This window comes from Doryrhamphus excisus, linkage group LG12 (assembly GCF_037039965.1).
Source record: "Doryrhamphus excisus strain RoL-2023G ecotype Guam linkage group LG12, RoL_Dexc_Guam_v1.1, whole genome shotgun sequence".
NCBI classification, from domain to species: Eukaryota; Metazoa; Chordata; class Actinopteri; order Syngnathiformes; family Syngnathidae; genus Doryrhamphus; species Doryrhamphus excisus.
The window spans coordinates 20,187,222-20,209,870 of record NC_136368.1 but is presented as its reverse complement, the minus strand read 5'-3'; the positions used below and the strand labels follow the sequence as shown (position 1 = coordinate 20,209,870).

Sequence of the window (22,649 nt, the reverse complement as noted above, 5' to 3'; positions counted from 1 at the left end):
CTACTCTCATAATATTACAACTTATGTTCTTCTTTCTTGTTTTTAAGACTTTAAAGTTCTTTATTTTTGTAATATTACAATTTCATATATACAGCTTTTTCTCCTAATATTATAATTTTTCCTCACAAAATTATGACTCTTTCTCCTGGTAAAGTCATTTTTTTATTACTATATATATATATATGGCACACAAGATGGGTATGAAGTCAACCAGGCAATTTTCCACCTTTGGGAGTCATGTCAGAGCTGTAACAGATCTGGGACGACACCTGTGTGACAGGGTATTCCGTAGGGGTGTGAAGTTTGACACCATCATCAACATGATCACAAGCGTAACAAGCGTCACTAACTAACAGAACAGTTTTACTGTGCATGCTTTGTTGCGATTGCCTTTACTATAGCCACCACTTATACTGCATACAATGTTGCTATTGGAGTCTTAATTTCCCTGAGGGCACATGCCTAAGAGATCACTAAAGATGTATAGAATATAATTTCTCCATTTCTCCTGCCCTGTTGTGTTAAAAGTAATTGTCTTGGTCTGACAAAGTCTTGTATTTCACAACAGAAGCTGGCACAGTCTTCATTCATCATGCATGCAATTATCTCATGGCGGACACTTGCATTATTATCTCACTTTCCTGAGTTTTGTATAAAAGGCGCAGGTGGTTAATAAATGCCAGGCTTGCTTTTCTGGATCAAAGAGTTTAGGGTTAGGGTTAGGGTTAGGGTTAGGGTTAGGGGTTAGGGTTAGGGTTAGGGCACTAAGTAGGTGCATGTTTGAGGGAAGCGGCGCAGCGCAAGGCGGCGCAGCGCAAGGCGGCGCAGCGCAAGGCGGCGCAGCGCAAGGCGGCGCAGCGCAAGGCGGCGCAGCGCATGCAGTGTTAATTTGCCCAGTGCACCATTGTGCGCAGCCAATTTGGTAATTCAGTTAGACTGGACTGTGCCGACACGGGTGTGACATTTTCAGCTTGGCGCCGTGATAATTTTGTGACACAGCGCACCAAAAGTGCGGAGAAAGCTCACCAGCTCCGACATGATCTTTTCAGGGCGCAGGTGAAGCGCAGCCTGCGTAATGGTAAATTTGCTGACATGTCACCAATACCTCAACGCCCCCCTAAATCAATGGCTTGTCCCCCGAAAACTCCGACAGGAAAAACAACAGCTCCACTTGGATTAGCCTGATGTTGTGTTGGCCTATGTGGTGAATGATGCGCATGCTATCCCTTTGATACGCAGTCCAGTTCAACGCATTTAAAGGCAATGAGAGGCGTTCATTTGATTGGTTAAGATTACAATCGGCTGTGTTAAACCCTCTGATGCCTTCTCTCCGCTCTATTTTCCACTTGCAGCGGTGGGAGGCGTGGGTGCGCGGTGCTGCGCCACACTGCGCTGCTCACGAAATTTGCTAGCCACACCCACACCAGGCGCACCTGCCTTGCACCGCACGTGTGGTATGCGGTATTTCTGTTTCCTGTGGCAGAAATGTTGCATTCAACCTTAGAGATTTTATACTTGTGATTTATCTGTGTGAAATGCTAAACGCACTTGCCCCTTTTGAACCCAACACGTGTTGATGTTTTGCTCCGTTGTGGTCCTCCAGGCATGCCTTTGTAGTCGGCGTCTTCTTGCGTCTAGCGACGAGCCCGAGTACAGTCTACGGGATCAAACCTGCACACACTGCAAGACGGAAAGTCGCTGCCTGGCCAAGAGGACGGCGTACAAACACTGTGAGCTCCTTTCAAATATATGTATTAAGCGTTTAGCGTAGCAGCGCCGCATACCCACCATAAGAATGTAAAATGGCCCCGACCATGATGTGCTCTGTCTTTTGTGAGTTGAACATCTGCTTTGGCATGAGCAACCTGGAGTCACTGTTCAGATTGTGTGCCCTGGGGTGACAGTAGGGATGGGGCGGGTCGGGGCGGGGGGGCTTGACTCACTCTCAGCCATTACATCAGATTGTAGCAAGTGTCAATCGTGTATCATGCATCACAGCTTTTGGGCATCACGTTAACCTGGCAGCCATCACACGTAATCTTGTCACCGCTTTACCACCTACATCAATATTATTTACATCCGCAGGAAAAAGTCCACTTCAGTGTCTAACATATATATATATGTACAAAAGGATTTCAAACAGTAGCATGTGTTGTTGTCACACTCCCAAAGCTGGGTGGGACAAGTAGATCTCTGCTGCCACCGCCACCGCCACGCAATGACTGATTGATGGCGGCCTATTTTTAATGCATTGTTAAATGTGTAATGCTCGGAGACACTTTATAAAAGACCTGCGAGTGGAGGGGAAGGAAAAGCAGAGATGACAGAATGAGGTCAGGAAAAGAGATGGATGTGTGTGTGTCTGTGCATGGGGGTGGTTGGTTGAGGGGGGGGGGGGGGTGGGGGGGAGAAGACGCCGGCACCTGATAGGTCTCGCTGTCACAGGACAAGGCGAGCACAAATAAAGCACGTTAATGCTGTGTCAGTCTGCGCCAATTAAAAGTTTTATCTTGCGACTTCTTTGAATAGATTCACGTATTCAGGCGGCGTACGCGCAGGCGGAGACAAAAGAAGGTTGGCTGCCACGGAGAATTAAATTGCTGATTCTAATCGCTCTGTTTTCTGTTATTGTTTGGCATTGTATTGCATCAATGCTGCAAAAAGGCTCCTATTTTTTCCCTCTGAACCTTTCCTAAATGCTAACTCTTTTCATGGCGTTCACATTACTTCCAATAGAGGTGACGATTGTTCACAATCACAGGAAGTTGGTAGCTGAGGCATCATGGCCTGGAGGGGGCGGACGCCAAATCTCTGAATTGACCCAAAAAGGTTGTAGAACCCAAAAAGGGGCAACAAATGGTCTGAGCTAACTCCATAAGTTTGTTTCGAGTGATGGCACAGAAGTGTGACGATAACCATAGAACTGTTAAGTGGTACAGACGTCTCCGTCGGGCCTGCTGAGTACAAGTTAATGTTAGTGTTGTTAAAGTTACAGTTAATGATGTTTACATTTGACTTAAAATATTACTGTATTTGGCTGATGTCATGCACTGTGGTCGAGTGGTTAGCACACAGGCCTCACAGCTAGGAGACCCGAGTTCAATCCCACCCTCGGCCATCTCTGTGTGGAGTTTGCATGTTCTCCCTGTGCATGCGTGGGTTTTCTCCGGGTATGAATGAATGAAGGAGGGAAGGAGGGAAGGAGGGAAGGAGGGAAGGCGGGAAGGAATAAAGTAAGGAATGAAGTAAGCAATGAATGAAGTAAGGAATGAATGAAGTAAGGAAGGAATGAAGTAAGGAATGAAGTAAGGAAGGAATGAATGAATAAATGAAATGAATGGAGAGAAGGAAGGAATGAAATGAATGGAGAGAAGGAAGGAAGGAAGGAAGGAAGGAGGGAAGGAAGGAAGGAAGGAAGGAAGGAACAAAGTAAGGAATGAAGTAAGGAATGAATGAAGTAAGGAAGGAATGATTGAATGAATGAAATGAATGGAAGGAAGGAAGGAAGGAAGGAAGGAAGGAATGAAGTAAGCTATGAATGAAGTAAGGAATGAATGAAGTAAGGAATAAAGTAAGGAATGAACGAATGGAAGGAAGGAAGTAAGGAATGAAGTAAGGAATGAAGTAAGGAATGAAGTAAGGAATGAAGTAAGGAATGAAGTAAGGAATGAAGTAAGGAATGAAGTAAGGAATGAAGTAATGAATGAATGGAAGGAAGGAAGGAAGGAAGGAAGCAAGGAAGGAAGGAAGGAAGGAAGGAAAGAAGTAAGGAATGAAGTAAGGAATGAAGTAAGGAATGAAGTAAGGAATGAAGTAAGGAATGAATGAATGGAAGGAAGGAAGGAAGGAAGGAAGGAAAGAAGGAAGGAGGGAAGTAAGGAAGGAGGGAAGTAAGGAAGGAAGGAAGGATTTCTTTTTGTACAAACCAATTTTTGCTGTACTTATTAGTCTGATTATTCTTATGAATTCATCAACGTGCTCCCATAAACTTATGTAGACATCTTCAATATCCTCCTACAGACGCGTTCACTACTTCCTCCCTTTAAAGGAAAATTGAAGCGTTCTGTGTTGTTGTTTGTGATTAAAGATCAGAAAAATATGTTCCAAAAATATGTTTGGAGAGAACAGAGAAAGTGCATGGTGCTTTCCCGCCCACACGCTCGTCTTTCCCACTGTGCTGTACCTCATCGCTTTCAACATGAGAGACGATAGTTGTCTTCAACGCTATGATGACAATATGAAACAATGTACATGATGTCAGCATGCTAACATGCTAACGAGTCACGAGCAACTAACGATAGCAGTGGCACAGAAATGTAGTCGTTAGGAAACGACTAAATACCCCAATAAATCACTTAGCCGCTAATGTTAGCAGTGACACCGAGATGCCAATCTGACTATTTTTACCCATGCTAATCTATGCTAAATTGTGTCAATGATGTTAAACATTATGGCTATTAATATAAACAACCAAGCTGACATTGGCACCCTGACGCTGCGGTGATGTCATCTCACCGCCATTCATCGGAGGAACGGTGCGTTCATCGTCTCAGACCGCCCACAGTAAATCGGACGCTCCCCCGTGGTGGCGCCCAGACTGTGGATTTAATTAAACAGTGTGAAATTAATTAACCAGCAGGGTGTCAGGTAAAAGAACTCATCGGTGAAACCACGACAAGCATTTCAAGTGTGCTGACAGTTATTAATTTGGCGCGTGCGGTAAAATCGTACTATAGTAACGTTCAAAATGTAGGAAAAATAAGACAAAAAAAAAAAAAAATCAAACCTGTGTTTGATCTGTTCTATCAATTAATTAAAAAATAGAGTAGTGTATAATAATGTGGTGCAAATGAGATGGAAATGAGATAAAATATTCATTTAATTATCTGGGGAATCAGCCTGGAGGGCTTTTTTTTGCCTTCAAATGCTGTCCATATGGCAACGACGTACAGCGCAGAGATTGTCCTGATGCCTTGTGGCGTAGACCACGACGACGCCGCCTGTGACAAAGTGTTGCAAGGCCCTGACGACGTGAAGAGATAATGAGGCTGTTGTAAGCCTTAAGTATGGCGCCCGTCCCCCCCCGGGGGGGGCGGCATATCTAAGCGCTCAGCCTTCCTCTTGTTGAGGATTAAAAAAAAAAACTTTGACTCCTCAAACTCTTTGGACAACTTTTGCTTTCATTTGCCACCAGGCTCTTGACATTGTTTTGCGGAATTGCTGCGCTCTTGTCTTTTAAAAAAATTATTATTAAACTTTGTGCTAGTGTCGTCTTTTTGAGCTATTTTTAGCTCCCTCCAAAGCGGCCCACCTGAGGACGTGATCTAGGGTACAACCTACGGTGTCTCAAGTTCTGACATATTTGATAGTCAACCTACAGATCACATCCTGCACACGCTACCTAAGTCCTTGTGGTAGAAATTAATGAAAATACACAGAGGGAGGTTGTCACTGTCTTTAATACTTTCATGCCACTGCTTTTTGAATATGACAGTGGAGACAAAACATTCATAATATCAGCAAATGATCATTTAGAGTTCATATATTCATTATGCGGCTTAACAATTACACAAGGACTGACGATAGAACCAGCAACAATCCAGTGTTGGAAGATGATCGATCTACCCCCTGAGCCATGTAGCCCCCCCCCCCCCCCCCCCCCCCCCCGAGGGTCGCGAGAGGCTTTCATTTCAGACCCACCAACATGTTGATAGTACTTAACTTTCAATCAGGCTCTTGAATATGCTTGTATGCTCTCCATTTTGTTGCATTTTCCTGGTTCAGTCCGTGCAGTAGGACGGCACGGTGGTCGAGTGGTTTGTGCGCAGACCTCACAGCTAGGAGACCAGGGTTCAATTCCACCCTTGGTGATCTCTGTGTGGAGTTTGCATGTTCTCCCCGTGCATGCGTGGGTTTTCTCCGGGTACTCCGGTTTCCTCCCACATTCCAAAAACATGCTAGGTTAATTAGCCACTCCAAAGTGTGAATGGTTGTTTGTCTATATGTGCCCTGTGATTGGCTGGCCACCATTCCACAGGGTGAATGCTTGTTTGTCTATATGTGCCCTGTGATTGGCTGGCCACCATTCCACAGGGCACATATAGACAAACAACCATTCACACTCACATTCATACCTATGGACAATTTGGAGTGGCTAATTAACCTAGCATGTTTTTGGAATGTGGGAGGAACCGAATATAAACATTCCAAAAAATGTAAATATTATTTATGTCTTAATTGTTTATGCCTTATATGTATTATTTTCTGTTATGTTTACTATAAATGTGTGTAAAAGTGACTATAGGGGTGTTATTTCATGTCGAAAGGTCTCTAATAATGTTCATTCATTCATTCATTTTCTACCGCTTACCCTCACGAGGGTCGCTGGGGTGCTGGAGCCTATCCCAGCTGTCTTCGTGCGAGAGGCGGTGTACACCCTGAACTGGTGGCCAGCCAATCACAGGGCACATATAGACAAACAACCATTCACACTCACATTCATACCTATGGACAATTTGGAGTGGCTAATTAACCTAGCATGTTTTTGGAATGTGGGAGGAAACCGGAGTACCCGGAGAAAACCCACGCATGCACGGGGAGAACATGCAAACCGAGGGTGGAATTGAACCCTGGTCTCCTAGCTGTGAGGTCTGTGCGCTAACCACTCGACCGCCATGTTGCCCTATTTAATGTATTATTATATGTATTTCTGCTGTGGTTGGCCACACTGCCGAGTGCATAGAAACACAAAACGGCAAAAATGATGCAGAATCCGATAGATGGACTTTCCTCCCAGCACCACTGTCTTAATGCTTTTTTTTTAAAGCCACCTCTTTACATTGGAAGAAAGGTTGCTGTTGCTCGGTGAAGTCTCGATCACCTCACTGAATGAGCAGCGACAATGTGGATTCTCATTGTGCGTCCAATTTAGAGCAACAGCTCTCTACACATTTTCTATTTGTGTGAAAGGACGGAGCGTGCAGCTGATTGCTGCCCAGAGAGGAAAACAATCCTGGTGTGGATGCACAGAGAATTGCTATAATGTTTCATTACACAGGGAGGAGTGTAATCCTGCTACTATACTACAATCGGAGAGTGGCTTGTGTTTGTTTGCATGTTGCCAACGTGCTTGATGATTTTTGGCATGGATACTCATTTGGCGACCTCTCAGGCAGTTATTTTTGGAAGGCGGTGTTTCCTCATAAGCTCTCAAACGTAGCGTATGTTGAAAAGGGACGTACTTTAGCTGACAGTTGTACTATGTCGGAAAAGAAAAGTCATACTAAATATTAATTTGTGCTTTTTAATATACAGCTGTCCCTCGGCACTTCCCACATCAAATTCCGCAGGTTCGCTATAACACAGCATTTCAGAAATTAATAAATCGTGCTGTTTCGTGGTTGAATGTTATTATTATTAAATTAGCATATTTGCTCAAAAGACCCGATCGCCAGAATAGTGGGCTTTTATTGCAGGTTTGCATTATCTCACAACAGGCACAATACTTTTTGGACGTTGGCTACACACCCATCAGGTCTGGAACCAAATTACTGCAATAAACGAGAGATTACCATGTACTGTATATATGCACATTTTATATGTATCTGCATGCTTATTCCATATTCATCAATATCATACATTACATATACATTTACCAATATACTTGCCATGTTCCCGTTAAATAGTCACTGTTAAATAAACACATGTCCACATTCTCTGGTTCTACCATATCTTACTTATTGGTTGGAAATATGGGGTAATAACTATAAAAGCAATCTTCACTCGCTAAATGTACTGCAAAAAAGGCCAGTAAGGATAATTCATAATGCCGCCTACAGAGAACATACTAACTCCTTATTTCTAAAATCACAAATACTTCAACTTGCTGATATAGTTCATATTCAAACAGCTAAAATAATACACAAGACTAAAAATAACCAATTAGCTAAAACTATAATCTAATACTTCTCTACAAGAGAGAAGAAATATGATCTCAGGGAAGAAGTACATTTGAAACACTTCTATGCTAGGACTATGTTAAAAAGCTGTGATTTTACAAGTATAAAGTCAAAATAATACGAGAAAAAAATGTCACAACATTATGAGGAAAAATGATATTGTTTGAGCTTAGAGTTCATATCACCTCGTACTTTGGTACGTGAGAAAAATAAAATAAAACAATAAAAAAAAAACTTAAACTATATTATGAAAGCAGGAAGTGAACAAATGTAACAGTTACTGATTGTAAAAGTACATTCAATTGTAATCTGATGCATGTTCAAATGAAATAAAACCATTACCATACTATTAGCAGTGCATACATAATTGTATACACTCGACAGAGAATGCTTTTAATATGCATGTGTGCTTGACTATTTACAACATTATTATTGACGCAAAATACAAAACTAGTTAAAATTTTAGATGCATCTCATCATTCGATAAATAGCATGAGCAAATAAACACCAGATATGTGCATTCATATTGTATCGTATTCATATTGTAACATGTACACAGAATGCAAATACCATCCATTGACTGTGCATCTGTTCATACGTATACACAAGCCTAAATATGTACTAATTTACATGCCCATGATGTGGTACTTATATACAGTATATTGTGCCCATTCATGCAATATATAGAGCATGATAAGCTGTCAACACAGCATGAATATGATATTATTGACACTTTGCTCCAATGTGCTAACAGGCTTGCATACTAAGGATGTAGAGCACAAGGGGAAATGGGGGGGGGGTGTTGCAGGGTGGGATTGTGCTCCTGTTCTCCTGCTGGAGATGTAAAAGAAACTACAAAGACCTGTAAATGTCAGACACAATGGCCATGCTGCAAGTGGTTACTCAACCATGGGATTAAAAGCATTTAAGCCTTGTATCGCTTTCTTTTTTTTTTTTTTAATTTTATTTTATTTCTGACCATTCCGGAGAAAAGAAAGGAAAGAGAGATACAATCGGTGATGTTTGGTTGGTTACTCCTTGGTGCAAAAGTGTGGGCTGCAGCATCTGTAAATCTACCGCAGTGCTTTCTTGCACAGAAAAAAAAGAAGCAGAAACTATAATGAGCAAACCCTAAAAGGGTTTCTGTGTTGTGGTTAAGGTGCAAAATGGACTGTCACTACTGTTTATTTCATTCGTGTGTGTGTTGTGGACGTAATGGCAAACATGCAATCAAATTTAGGACGGCGTGACTAGCAGAGTGCTTCACTTCACACTTCTAATGCCTCCTGGTCAGCGGCAGACACATTTATATCCGCTTATTGACATTTTTATGGGGACCTGGAGGGAAACGGAGGGGAGTCTTGATTAGAGCATGCCACAAAATAAATCCACGACTCGAGGGATTCCAAAAAGGTGTCTTAATTCAGTTGTCATCTCCGCCTGAGTCTTCTTGTTTTGTTCTGATGGAGGCGAACGCAGGTGGAGGGCGAGCAAGTGAAATGAAGACAATTTTTATATATTTTTTATTTTTTTTGCTTTCTTCACACACAAGTGGAGGTTTGCGGTGTGGCTGCTGGGCGCAGTGGGTCAATGCTCACAAAGCTCTGTTTGTTCCACGGGCCTGCAGGGCTCCCTGGGTAAGCTTGGCTCCAGAGGGAAGCCAAACAAAAAAAAAAAAAAAAACGAGGCACTGTCTCACACGCTGAGCACGCTCTCGAACACATTCATCCCTTCTCCTCAATAGGGGTTTATATTTCTCTTCTTACAAGACCAAGGGAAACAATATTTTTTTCCCAAACAAGGCCTCGGGATAACAGATTTCACTGTTGCTGCGTGCACTTCCTCTTTGTTTAAATGCCGTTTTCAGTTGTTGCTTGTGGTGAAATGGTGAGGCTTTTTTTTTTTCGTCTTGTTGTTGTTGGTTTTGTTCCCTTTTTCTTTGTGCTTTTCATCTCCTTTTGTCGTTGTGTAGACACAGAGCTCTTCTTTGTCTTGTGCCGCCGGATCAACATATTCTGCGAAGAGAGAGAGAGAGAGAGAGAAAGAGACGGGGAAAAGGAGACAGGAAGTAGCTGACAGCAACAGGTGCCAAACGCAACATTTACAAATCAGACGCATAACCTGAGCGACTAAAACCACGATAAAACATGCATCTGCCTCTTTCAATGTTGTGTCTCTTCTCCACTTTTTATGATATATTCTTCATTTGCACCGTGGCTTGTGTTTCATTGTCACCGGCCAGATTTTTCAAGGTCCCCTATTATGCATAATAGTCTTTTTAATGATGTCATAATAGCAATATGTGTCCCTAGAGCCTGTTTATGTGCACTCAACCTCTCTATCTAGCACTGTAGCTCACACAGCTATGGTAGTGTTGCATGCTACTGTCCCACGACTTTTATATGTGATACATAACATTTGCAGTATTACACTGAACAAGTGCAGTGTTACTGCATATTTAAAAAAAAAAAAGTGGTTACAGTAGACACACTCTCATTAGCATTGGAGCTACAGACACACAAAACGGTGTGTTTCAAAAACGCACTATTAAAGCTATATTTTGGACAAACACTTCCAAAAGGTTATTGTGGGTCGTATAGGGACTAATTAACTAAATGTTGAGAAATATGATAATCAAGGCCTTCCAAAATACAGTCCAGGTAAATAGGAACTAACTAAATCAGAACGAGGAACTTAGATTTCCATTGTTGCATAGTATAGAAAAATACTATCATATTGGAATATGGACTTTATGGTAATGGTAATGGTTTAATTTCATTTGAACATGCATCAGATTACAATTGAATGCATCACATAATCAGTTCCCAGTTCCACATGTCCAAAAGGAGTAGGAAGAAGCAAAGCTTATTAAATCCTACTCCTCCATCTGGTACTTTTACAATGACTAAATGTTACATTTGTTCACTTCCTGCTTTCCTAATATAGTTTTTTTTATTTAAAAAATTAAAAAAATGTTAAATAAAAAAAAAATAAATTTTTAAATGTTTTCAATTTTTAATTTATTTTTTATTTTTTGTCCCGTACCAAAGTATGAGGTGATATGAGCATCCAATGACATGCAAACTCCACACAGAGATGGCCGAGGGTGGAATTGAACTCGGGTCTCCTAGCTGTGAGGTCTGCGCGCTAACCACTCGACCACCGTGCAGCCCAATACAAAATCAAGGTGATACAAATGTTACATACAATACTTACCGCTCTCTACATGTTGATCAAGCCACAGGTTTATTGCACAGTTATTGTACAGGATTTTTTGAGCAGTTTATATTATGGAGTCAACTCCCTTAGTGCAGTGAGTGTGTGTGTGTGTGTGTGGGGGGGGGGGTCTTTGTTGATCATGTTGTGTAGCCATACATTGAAGTAAATTTGCTGTACTATTTTGAGTATTCTGTATTGAGTAAAAATTTCAGGTTAAAACAGCAAAATATTTAGTAGTTCCAACTTCTCATCCATATAGGAATGGCGTTCTGGAAAACTGCTTCCGGAGTGGGAAAATCTGAAAACGATGATGTCACCGACCCTCCGCTTCATCTTCGCCATCACATGACCAGAAGTTCTACTCACCTTTGTCGTCTTATACTCGGTAATAACACACTAAGTAACTCCACTTCCCGGAAGAGCGTTGAAAAACGGGAGACAACTTACTTAAGTCTTTCTTCTTCTATGGTTTGATGTGTCATGTGCTTCGGCGGTTATCTTCCATAACCGGTGGGAGGAGCGTTTGCATTAATGATATGACGCTAGGGACGAGTAGCGAACTTGACAGTCTTATGAGCCTTTGCCTCATTTTTTTCATGTGACTTTGTGAATAATTCTTAGACATTACAAGAGAGTACCACGGAGAGTACCACGGACGCTAAGAGGATACCTTCCGTGCGATACCACATTCAGGTCAGACGTGCACTGTTGTCGTGTGTGACCGCACTTCACATATAAGTAAATCGGTGATTGAAGGAAGCCGAGATGATTTAGTTTAAATGACCACGGCAGTGACAGCGCTATGATGGAAATTGGACTCCCCCTGCAAATTTACATTACTGCAGGGTACTCGGAGGGGGGGGGCTCTTTTGGCGGCTGCCATCCACAGCACGAGCCGTCAGGAGGTCCTGGATATGTCACGCTTGTCACCTTCCTTTAAGTGTATGTGCAGACGTGGGAGAGGGATTAATATTATATAGCCTACGGAAGCACAGAGGACGTCTTATCAGCGCCGCAGATGCGATAAGCACCTCTAACCCATGAAAACCCTGCAGAAATCTCCCGGCGAAGAGACAAGCATCTCTTTGTGTTGTTTCCTCACACCGCTGAGTTTCAGCGGCGCCTCGACATTTTTGGCAGATATGATGCAATTTCACATCTGTTGTAGTTTGGTGTGCCTGGATCACACTGTGGCAAATCATCCTGATCGCTACACGGCTCCTTTCAATTATTCAGAGAGGTGGCATATGGCTTTGGAGATCCTAATCAGATTTACTTAGATTTGTTTTCTTTTTATTCAGACTAGCCTAAAAAGCCCCGAATAACAGCAGTGCAATAAAAGTGCCTGCGATTGTATTATTTGCTATCGCTCGGCATCCGCACACTCTTCACCTTCTCTTTGTGGGGGATGAAGAAAAAGGAAGGTTTAATCAAAATGTCACTATTATAGAAATATTTTCCATCATAGCTGCGACACTCATCTCACATTAGTTCACATCAATACAGATGTCAGCGTGCACAAATTGCATTGCCTTCAAACACATTGGAAGCAGTGAATGGAAGTCGCGGCGAACCTTGCTGTCACTTCAGTTTTATCAAAGGAGCACTGAGTGGAACCATGGAAACAACATGTGACACAAAAAAAAAAAAAAAAAAAAAAACCCATCAATGCCGGCGTATTCTGAAATGACAATTTATTGAAGTCGCTGCTGCGCTCACAAAAGATACAAGATGTGCAGATGCCTTCCATGGAAAACAGTGCATTAAGCCTCAGTCGTACGTGAGGATAATTGTTTATGCTCAACAGCGTGGAGGCCGCTGCGTGCATAAAAGTACTACTTACATTGATAAATGTGTATATTTTAACACTACATATTGCAATAACATGTGAATGCTGAGAGGCTACAGTATAGCATAGCGTACTAAGGGCAAATGCTCACTTACTAGCTATTTGCATGTAGTTCTAAAGCAGGGGTCTCAAACACGCGGCCTGCAGGACACTAGTTTAGGCCCCCGCCTTGATATGAAAGTTTAATGTTAGTGCGGCCCGCGCAAGTTTGATATGGATGCTGTATGGTATCATGTACCCAGAAAAAATTATTACGTTTGATTCATGTTCATGTTAAAGGTTAAATAACTGTTAATAGTTATCCTCCCTATCCGTGTGGAAGTGGTAATTTTTTTGGCTATTTAAGTTGAAAGGAAATAACTTGGAGGCTACCGTTTAGGTCGCTAGCTCTCTAGTTTGCGAGTTAGCATGTGTCTCAAGACCCTGCAGTTGCGCAATATGTTGTAAATAAAAAGAGTATAAATGTGACTATAGTCGTGTTTTGTCATGTCTACAGGGCTCTAATAATGCTTTGTTCATTTTAATCTGAAAAAAATAATTTGTCTACCCACCAACTATATGTGGTTTCTTAAGTTTTTATTATTTGCCGTTTTATTATTATTATTATTATATTTATATTTACTGATTGATTTTCTTTATTCTTGATTAGTTTATTTATTTTTCATCTTATTTTGTGCAGAAAAATAAAAATTAAGATATATATATATATTTTTTTGGAAAACCTGATGCGGCCCAGCCTTGCCCAGACCCTAGCTCCAGTGGCCCCCAGGTAAATTGAGTTTGAGACCCCTGTTCTAAAGGCCCCAATTATCGTTTTTTTTTTTCAACATTTTGAAATAGTTCTGCAATACAGTCTGCAGTCATATAACCACAAAATTTGGTACATACCTTGAAAGAAGTGGTAAGCACTTTTTCGTGAAATTTCAGCAATATTAATTGAAAAACATGACCGCCGTTAAGCCAAAATATCTGCATTAAATGTATACTAGCATGTCTCCCGGTGCCTTTTGACTATAGCCAACAGGGGGCGCCACAATGTCTGTGCAATAGTGTCAGTAGGAATGTTTATCTTTCAGCATTCACACAGTTATTTTTCTCATTTATTCTGCACGTCATGCTAGTAAGTAGTAAGTAAGTTAACTCCAAAAGAAAAGTCTAGCTGCACACAAGCTAAAATTTAGAGACATTTTTGGTCTTTTATAGAGAAAAATCAGTGTTGCGTGCTACTCCTACACGATACCTAAAATGCGTGCAACCCACCAGCGACAAGGCATAATGACTCTGCAAGCTACCTGGCATCCTCTGTAGTTGTACGGCCAGGGCCAGTGGCCACGCAGAGGCTCGCATATTCTCTGACAGTGCGTGTAACTGCGCTGGCATTCGGAGCAGCAGATCCCCTGGTGGTCCAGCATGGAGTCAAAGGTCACAGCGTTTCCCTCGCCGGCGTCTCCTCCGCTGCGCTGCAGTTTTTTTTTTTTTCAAGCAATGTTAATTTTGATGAGAGATCTTTTTGAAAATTCATGCTCATTTGCAATTCAGATCATCTCAAAAAAAAAAAAAAAAAAAGAAACACTCCCAACCTCTCATCCACCCAAACATGTGACTGGGGTTCTCTTAGGCAATATGAATTTTTATAAGCAATGGGAGTTTTTCCTCACTTTCAGAACTTTATTAACTTGGGATGGCAGCTGTTGCCCGGCTAACCTGTAATTATGGCTATTAAGAGAGAGATCAAACAGGAGACATCTATTAGTACTTCATGCAAATCCTGCTACGTACTCTTAGGAATCAATGTACTGTATGTCTGTCTCTGTAGCATTATATTGCCAACCATCCATGCATCATCTGTTGTTTAGTCGTCTATCAATCCAATCATCGTATCCTTGACTATCCTTCCATCCATGCAATCATCCATCAAATGTCAAATCATCCATCAAATGTCTTCCATCAATCCATCCATCCATCCATCCATCCTTTCGTCAATCCATCCATCCATCCATCCATCCTTCTATCAATCTATCCATCCATCTATCCATCCTTACATCAATCTATCCATCCTTCCATCAATCTATCCATCCATCAATCCATCCATCCATCACTTCATCCATCCATCCTCCCAGCCATCTTTCCATCAATCCATCCATCCATCAATCAATCCTTCCATCCATCCATCCATCCATCCATCCTTCCGTCAATCCATCCATCCATCCATCCTTCTATCAATCTATCCATCCATCTATCCATCCTTACATCAATCTATCCATCCTTCCATCCTTCCATCAATCCACCTATCCATCAATCCATCCATCCTTCCATTTATCCATGCATTTATCCATTTATCCATCCATCCTTCCATCCATCCTTCTATCAATCTATCCATCCTTCCATCAATCTATCCATCCTTCCATCAATCCACCTATCCATCAATCCATCCATCCATCCTTCCATTTATCCATTTATCCATTTATCCATGCATTTATCCATTTATCCATCCATCCTTCCATCAATCTAGCCATCCATCCATCCTACCATCAATCTATCCATCATCCATCCATCAATCTACCAATCCTTCCATTTATCCCTCCATCCTTCCATCAATCTATCCATCCATCCATCCTTCCATCAAGCTATAATCAATCTATCCATCATCCATCCATCAATCTATCCATTTATCCATCCATCCTTCCATCAATCTATCCATCCATCCATCCTTCCATCAGGCTATCATCCATCCATCCATCCATCCATCCTTCCATCAATCCATCAATCCACACATCCATCCATCCATCTATTCCAATCCATCAATCCATCCATCCATCCATCCATCCATCCATCCATTTATTCATCCATCCATCCATCCTTCCATCAATCTATCCATCCATCCATCCTTCCATCAATCTATCCATCCTACCCCATCATTAATGAGCCATCCATCCTACCCGTCTGTCCGTCCATACAATCTTATTTGTCAGTCTATTCATCCATCCATCTCCTATCCACCAATCCACCAATCCACCAATCAGCGTCCGTTTTTCCGTCCAGGTGAATTCCTGGTTAATAGTAATTCATGGCAGCCATAGCATAGAACTGTTCTTGCTAACACATGAAGGCGTAGTCATAGAGAGAAGTTGTGATGCTGCTTTCAAGGGTTGCTGCAGGCCTTAGTAAATGCCTTTTGATGGCTCATAAAACATTCACCACTTTTGAAGCCTTGTTTAGACGACAACGCGCTCTACTCACATGATAGGGATTCTCGGGGTTGAATCCCGAGCCCACGTCGGTCTCAGGCCCCTCCTTGCCTCCTTCCTCTAACCTGGAGAAGCCCTCCATTCCCGCCACCTCCGACACCTCCGTGCGGGACTGTCGCTTGGCCCGCTGAGCGTCCCTCCTCCTCCTCTTCTTCCTCCTCTCCCCATCTGTCAGGGCAGCCGCAAGAGGCAGAGTATTGGGTCAGCGAGCGCAAGACGCCTGTCGTGTCCTCCTGAGTGCAATCCTACATAGGCTGCAACCTCCTCAGACGTGCTGAATTATTCAATTAGCAGCAGTGATATGAAGTCGCCTTGCATATTTCAAAAGCATTCTTTTTTAATACAATACAGCCGTCTTTGTCGGATGTTCACATGTGTTTCACTCACTTCTGTGACTTTTCACAAGTGTGTCGACATAGCGCAAGCAAGGCCATCACAACAGATATCGGAATAAACAAGTCAAAGTTGTCAGTGGGAAAAAAACAACAACTTATGTAGGCTACGTATTCAGAAGACTGAAATGCAGACAGTAAAAATATTTTTTCATGTATTATTACATGTAATAATTAAAAAATAATCATTATATAGTGGTTCCTTCATTCGACATATCACTCATGCATAAAAGTTTCTCAAGGAAAGATGTCTCTCAATGTGGTAAGTAGCTTTAGCATTTTAGCGTTAGGTTTTCTACAGCATCAGTAACATCTATAGTGTTTTGTGGAACTAAACTAGCGTTTAAAAAACTCGAATAGAGCCACTAAACGGCTATTAGCAACCCTGCTTCCTGTATGCACACTCTATAATGCTACACATGCTTTTTGCCGTAGGGCTTCAGCAGGTTTATCGGCTAGTCCAGCTGCATACTGGCCCATAGTCACATAACAATCCAGTGTGAGATGCTTTCTTTGCTGGTCGGGAATCAGGAACTCCAACCACTTGTGTCGTGTTTAGGAATTGGAAACAAATGTGTTTTTTCTTTACAAGCCATTGCTAGCAACGGAAACAGAGAAGTAGATCTTGGGGGAGGGCCGAGAGAGATCATCTGGTTTATAGCCACACCCATATAAGGAAGTCAGCTCCTTTGTGACATCACAATGGGTGATGTTTTACCACGCCTTCTGAAACCAAGCTTTTTGGGCCATCTCAAACTTTTTCCTGGACTCATTTCTAAATACGCAAACCTTATTATCTGAAACTTTGGCATCGTTTAACACGAGAATACTACATTCTAAATACATTTATAGGTCAGAAAAGTTGAAAAATCATAATACAGTAAACCTCGGATATATCAGACTTGGATATATCGGAAATTCGCTCACAATGGACAGATAAAAAAGAACCGATTTTTCTGTAATGCATTTCCAATAAAAATTCATTGCATATATCGGATTTTTTATAACGGATTTTGCCTATTTCGGACAAAATCTCCAGTCCCGTTCCAATGCATTTCCATTAAATTTCCCTCGCATATATCGGATGGCCGCATCGTGGCGCTCCGATTCGCCGAATCGTGACAGGCCGCTATACGACGTCATTTGCAGCGTTGCCTGCACGTCCAGGTACATTGGAAACATAGTCAAGGAAGTGCCTTTTTATAACGGATAAAATCCAATTTACGCATATACCGGATATAAATCCGATATATGCGTAAAACGGACATTTTCCGGTATACGCATGTAACGGATTTCGCTTATATCGGACAAAACCAGTGGGAACAATTGAATCCGATATATCCGAGGTTTATCCGATATATCCGAGGTACCCTTTAACAGTATTGCTATCCACTTGCCATAGTATTTATATTATGTCCCATTCTTTGATGGATTTAATTATCTAAATAATTTATTCAATTGAACAAACTACTCTGTATTCCAATATATAAATATAAATAAACCGTAAATATATAAAATAACAGTGTCCTAGTTGGGGTCTACTGGGGCACTACCATCAATGTGAAGTCGCCACTGGAATAAACTATGAAAGACATTAGAAATAGTCCAAAGCTTGATTGATTTCAGGTCAGTTTTTCCCAGACTTTGGAATGCTGTGAATCGCATCAATTTCAAGAAGAAGTAGAAAAAAAGACGGCAAACCTTTGGGAACGAGAGGTTGGAGCCAGTAAATAGGAAGCTCCTCGCACAGAGCCAGAATCTTGTGACTCAAGAAAGTGGTGTCCTTCAGCGGCTGCTCTGAAGAAACCCAGATGAGGAACTCATCATCAAACCTCACTGGCATGTTTTCATCAGCCTGGCAAGACAAACAGAAAAAAAACTGGAAGACGCCCTGGAAACATGTCGGAGCGCAAAAAGCGGCGGGGTCAAGCTGTGAAATGGTGACATTCAGTGGTAAGTAAACCGTATATACCAGGTCAGACATCAGTGACGCTTTGTTGTGAGCTCCTATCCGCGGAAGGTTGCCTTTGATTTGGGATTTTATATAACACTTGTCTCCCCGGAAGAATCGGATTGCAGTGACTCCCTGCGCCAAATCACAGAGATGCCATGTTTACACTCACAGTTCTGCAAAAAACACACACGCTGAAGCGTTTCTTTCCGTGGAAACAAAAACAAAAAGGACAAATTCACTCACACTTTCAAAGTCACGGATCTCCACGGCCTCCTCGTCTCCGCTCTTGGTTTTGAACCTCTCCACGTTGTCGTCAGAATCAATTTCCACTGAGCCCTCTCTCACCTCCCCGTTGATGTTCATGCTGTAATGAACGCTGTACACCTGCGAGTGTTCAAAACCACAACCTTAAACGACTCATTAGTCAAGTGGGGAAGCCGTAGAAATGCAGAGTGGCAGAAATATTGCTGCTTTTACTTTCATCATGTTGGCTTCTATTCAAGAAGTCCTGTGTGCTTTGTGCTCAGCAGGAACCAAGCGAGGCACCATGGGGGGGGGGGGGGGGGGGCATGGGAGCCTACTGCTCATCTTTGCCTTACAGGTGAGCTCATTAAGACTCACGTCAATAGTGAAACGCTTCTGATGTGCTGACCTTAGAAGCATTTTGATGTGCTTTGACATTTCTATGGCAAACACAAAATTTCAGTTGAACGTGCATCAGATTGCAATTGAATGCATCCCATAATCAGTTCCCAGTTCCACATGTCCAAAAGGAGTAAGAAGAAGCAAAGCTTATTAAATCCTACTCCTCCATCTGGTACTTTTACAATCACTAACTGTTACATGTGTTCACTTCCTGCTTTCCTAATGTAGTTTAATTTAAAAAATGTAAAAGTTAAAACATTTTTTTACAATTTTTTACAAGTTTTAAAATTTTTAAATTTTTTAAATTTAAATTTTTTTTTAATTTTTTAATTTTTTGTCACGGATTGAAGTAGAAGGTGATATGAGCATCCAATGACATAATGGGTATCATTATGTGTCAATTGTCAAGTGTGAATATAGTGATATATATAGCACATCATGACTGGTTCAAGACTCTTCATCCTTGTATTTAGCAAACATCAACTGCTTGTATTGTTTCTTAAATTGGCTCATTGTTGTGCATTGTTTGAGGTCCTCATTTTGGTAGATTAAAATTGAAATATTAAAGAAAGAAAGTCATAATATTGTGAAAAAAAGAATGAAAAGCAGGAAGTGAACAAATGTATTTTTTTAATAAAAAAAATTTAAAATTATTTTTTTTCATTAAAAAAAAATAAACTATACAAAAAAAAATAAAACAATAAAAAAAAACTTATACTATATTAGGAAAGCAGGAAGTGAACAAATGTAACAGTTACTGATTGTAAAAGTACCAGATGGAGGGGTAGGATTTAATAAGCTTTGCTTCTTTCTACTCCTTTTTGGACATGTGGAACTGTGAACTGATTATGGGATGCATTCAATTGTAATCTGATGCATGTTCAAATGAAATCAAACCATTACCATTAATTCATTTTCTATGCCGTTTATCCTCACTAGGGTTATAATAGGGGCATCATAGGGTTATAATATAATAATAATAATGAGAAAAAAAGATTATTTAAGAATAAAATTGAAAGGTCTGGAAAAAAAATAATATATATATATTTTTTTCACATATAATAAAGCTGGTATGGAATTTTTTCTTACATATCCAAATACATATCCATCATCCCGGATGGAAAAGGTATGGCCGCCCCTTGAGATACCTTCTGATGTGAATTGTCAGCATAGAACCTAATTATGAGGATTTTCCTTGCGTATTCTCGTGTCATATCGTTCCTCAGCTTGTCAGTTGTCAACACTTACGTTCCGCTCGCTTTCTTTCCTCAGGAGGAGAGCGGCCATGGAGGCACAGATCATCAACACAGTTCCGACGATGAGAACCGCGGCTCCGTATCTCAGCAGCCGACAGGCTCCTGGAGGATTTGGGACCTTCCAGAGTTAAGACACATTGGTTAATTGTCGTGTATAATTGTGAACTCCAATATGTCTTACCCATGGTGTGAAGGTTTGGGGGGTTTCTTCCGTTATCTCCTTCATGATGCTCTCTACTCGTCTTCCTGGTTCTGAAACTCTCCTTCTTCTCTCAGAGGAGACTTTCAATGCACTCGGAGAGTCTTTTTTTTAACATGTCAGTGTGAATGACGTGCAACTGAGATGAATTCTTTTGGTCTGGATGTTACCTGTGGGTGCCCAAAGCGAGGTGGCCGCCCCGCGGCAACGCCAAACTAAAGGAGCACGAGGAGCTCAAGGAGCTCAATACAAAGCAGTACAGTAAATGCTAGTGGAAAAAAAATAGGAAAAATAATCTTGCTGTTGTTTGCTCCCGTGTGAATAATGCGGCCTAATAGTTTAATTCGCTCTGTGATGCGCGGCATCGGACTGTAATCAAAAACATTCATTCATTTTTCTGCTTTGAAAGGTAGCTCGGCGGTCAGGGCGAGTCACGTGATCTCATGCCTCAAACACACACACACAAAAAGAAAAAAAACAAACAGGGTAAGCGAGTCAAATATGCAGCGCTGCTGTTGCTTGGAAACAGATTGAACCTCATTTTCTGGATAATTGGTATGCTGGAAGGCAATCAGAAAGGTGATGGAGTTAGTTGACCTTTAGAGAAAATATGCAATTGTGAGCGCATTTGATCAACAACGCGGTATTTGCATGCAAATTGGAGGGCGGCGGCACACGGAACTGTTGGAATGACGATGACGATGTCTTATGTGTGTTATCACTTTAGGAGAGCCGCATATTTTGGGGGCCGACATTAGGTTGTTTAGATGGAGCCTACACTCACCATAATTGAGTATTCGCTACAAGTATAGTGACATATTTTCGGGATAATAAAATAATAAATATTTTTTTTAATTATTGTTTATATCTAATGCATTTTATGGCAAAATACATTTTCTTAGGTTAAATCACGTTAGTCATTGACGTTAGTCATTGACGTTAGTCATTGTTAGTCATTGACGTTAGTCATTTAATGAATACAAAAAGTGTGCAGAATTTAGTGTGCAGAAAGTCATGCAATGTAGTAAAGAGTAAACGGCAGTAAGAAAAAACACTTTTTTGTGATATTTTTTGGACAATTAAATGGAGCAGAATAGAATATTTTTAGAACAGGTTTTAGAGGCTCGTATCACAAAAAAAATGTGAAACTATCGCATTTTCTGGACTATAAGTCACTCAAAAATGCAAAAATGCATAATTCAGTAGAAAAAAACATACATAAATCGCACTGGAGTATAATCGCATTTTTTGCAGATAATTTATTTTCCAAACTACTTGACCAAAACAGACATTATGTCCTCTTGGAAGGCAAGTTCTAACAATAAAAAAATAGAGAACAGTGTGAATAGGTGTAAGATTTTGTTTTGATTTCAAAATTTTGTTACATTTTTTTCAAATAGATGATTGAAAATAATTTGAAATCAATTTATAAAATTTTATAGTAAATGTTTGGAATTTTTGTATAAATTGAATGGTTTGTTATTACTGGATAACAATTTTTGGCAGAAATAATATTTTTAAAAATTGCATTTTTGTTGCAAAAATAATGTCTTTTTAGTGCGTTGTGTCGGCCATATTTGTGGAATGTACAGGGCAGGACTCAACATCGTGAGGAGAAGCGGTAGAAAATGAATGAATGAATGAGTTTACGAAAATAAATAAGTGTATTAATCAATGAAGAACCAAATTTCACTCAAAATTGACTTAAAAAAATAATCATGTAGTCAACATATATGATATTTTTTAGTACATGCAATTTGTCAGAATTTAGTCAGATTTTCTACAAAAAGCCATTTCAAAATTTTGTTAATTTTGTAAAAATTTTTTCAAATAAATGATTGAAAATTATTTTAAATGAATTTATAACACTTTATAGTAAATGTTTGGAATTTTTGTACAAATTGAATGGTTTCTTATTACTGGAAAACC

At 40.7% G+C, this 22,649-nt stretch overlaps 1 protein-coding gene and 1 long non-coding RNA gene across 2 annotated transcripts; one reads left to right on the top strand and one right to left on the bottom strand.

The window, feature by feature from the left end:
• Positions 1 to 1,471: 1,471 nt before the first annotated feature.
• LOC144901519 (uncharacterized) lies at positions 1,472 to 20,720 on the top strand. The gene is made up of 3 exons (XR_013629556.1): positions 1,472 to 1,730; positions 11,437 to 11,562; positions 20,538 to 20,720. It is a non-coding gene; the product is annotated as an uncharacterized LOC144901519 (long non-coding RNA).
• On the bottom strand, positions 14,228 to 20,774 carry LOC131135993 (leukocyte cell-derived chemotaxin 1-like). The gene is made up of 7 exons (XM_058082436.2): positions 20,703 to 20,774; positions 20,514 to 20,639; positions 18,864 to 19,004; positions 18,639 to 18,752; positions 18,368 to 18,521; positions 16,267 to 16,442; positions 14,228 to 14,486 (listed from the first exon to the last, which is right to left on the bottom strand). The coding sequence occupies exons 1-7, from the start codon at positions 20,745 to 20,747 to the stop codon at positions 14,256 to 14,258; spliced, it is 987 nt and encodes a 328-aa protein (XP_057938419.2). The 5' UTR covers positions 20,748 to 20,774; the 3' UTR covers positions 14,228 to 14,255.
• Positions 20,775 to 22,649: the final 1,875 nt, after the last annotated feature.

Bases quoted from the DNA above. Each gene is read 5' to 3' on its own strand.
- LOC131135993 (XM_058082436.2), bottom strand. From the start codon at position 20,747: ATGAAGGAGATAACGGAAGAAACCCCCCAAACCTTCACACCATGG. The intron at 19,005-20,513 runs GTAAGTGTTGAC...GAACACTCGCAG, and splicing joins GGAAAGAAAGCGAGCGGAAC to GTGTACAGCGTTCATTACAG. The intron at 18,522-18,638 runs GTATATACGGTT...TTGTCTTGCCAG, and splicing joins CGTCACTGATGTCTGACCTG to GCTGATGAAAACATGCCAGT.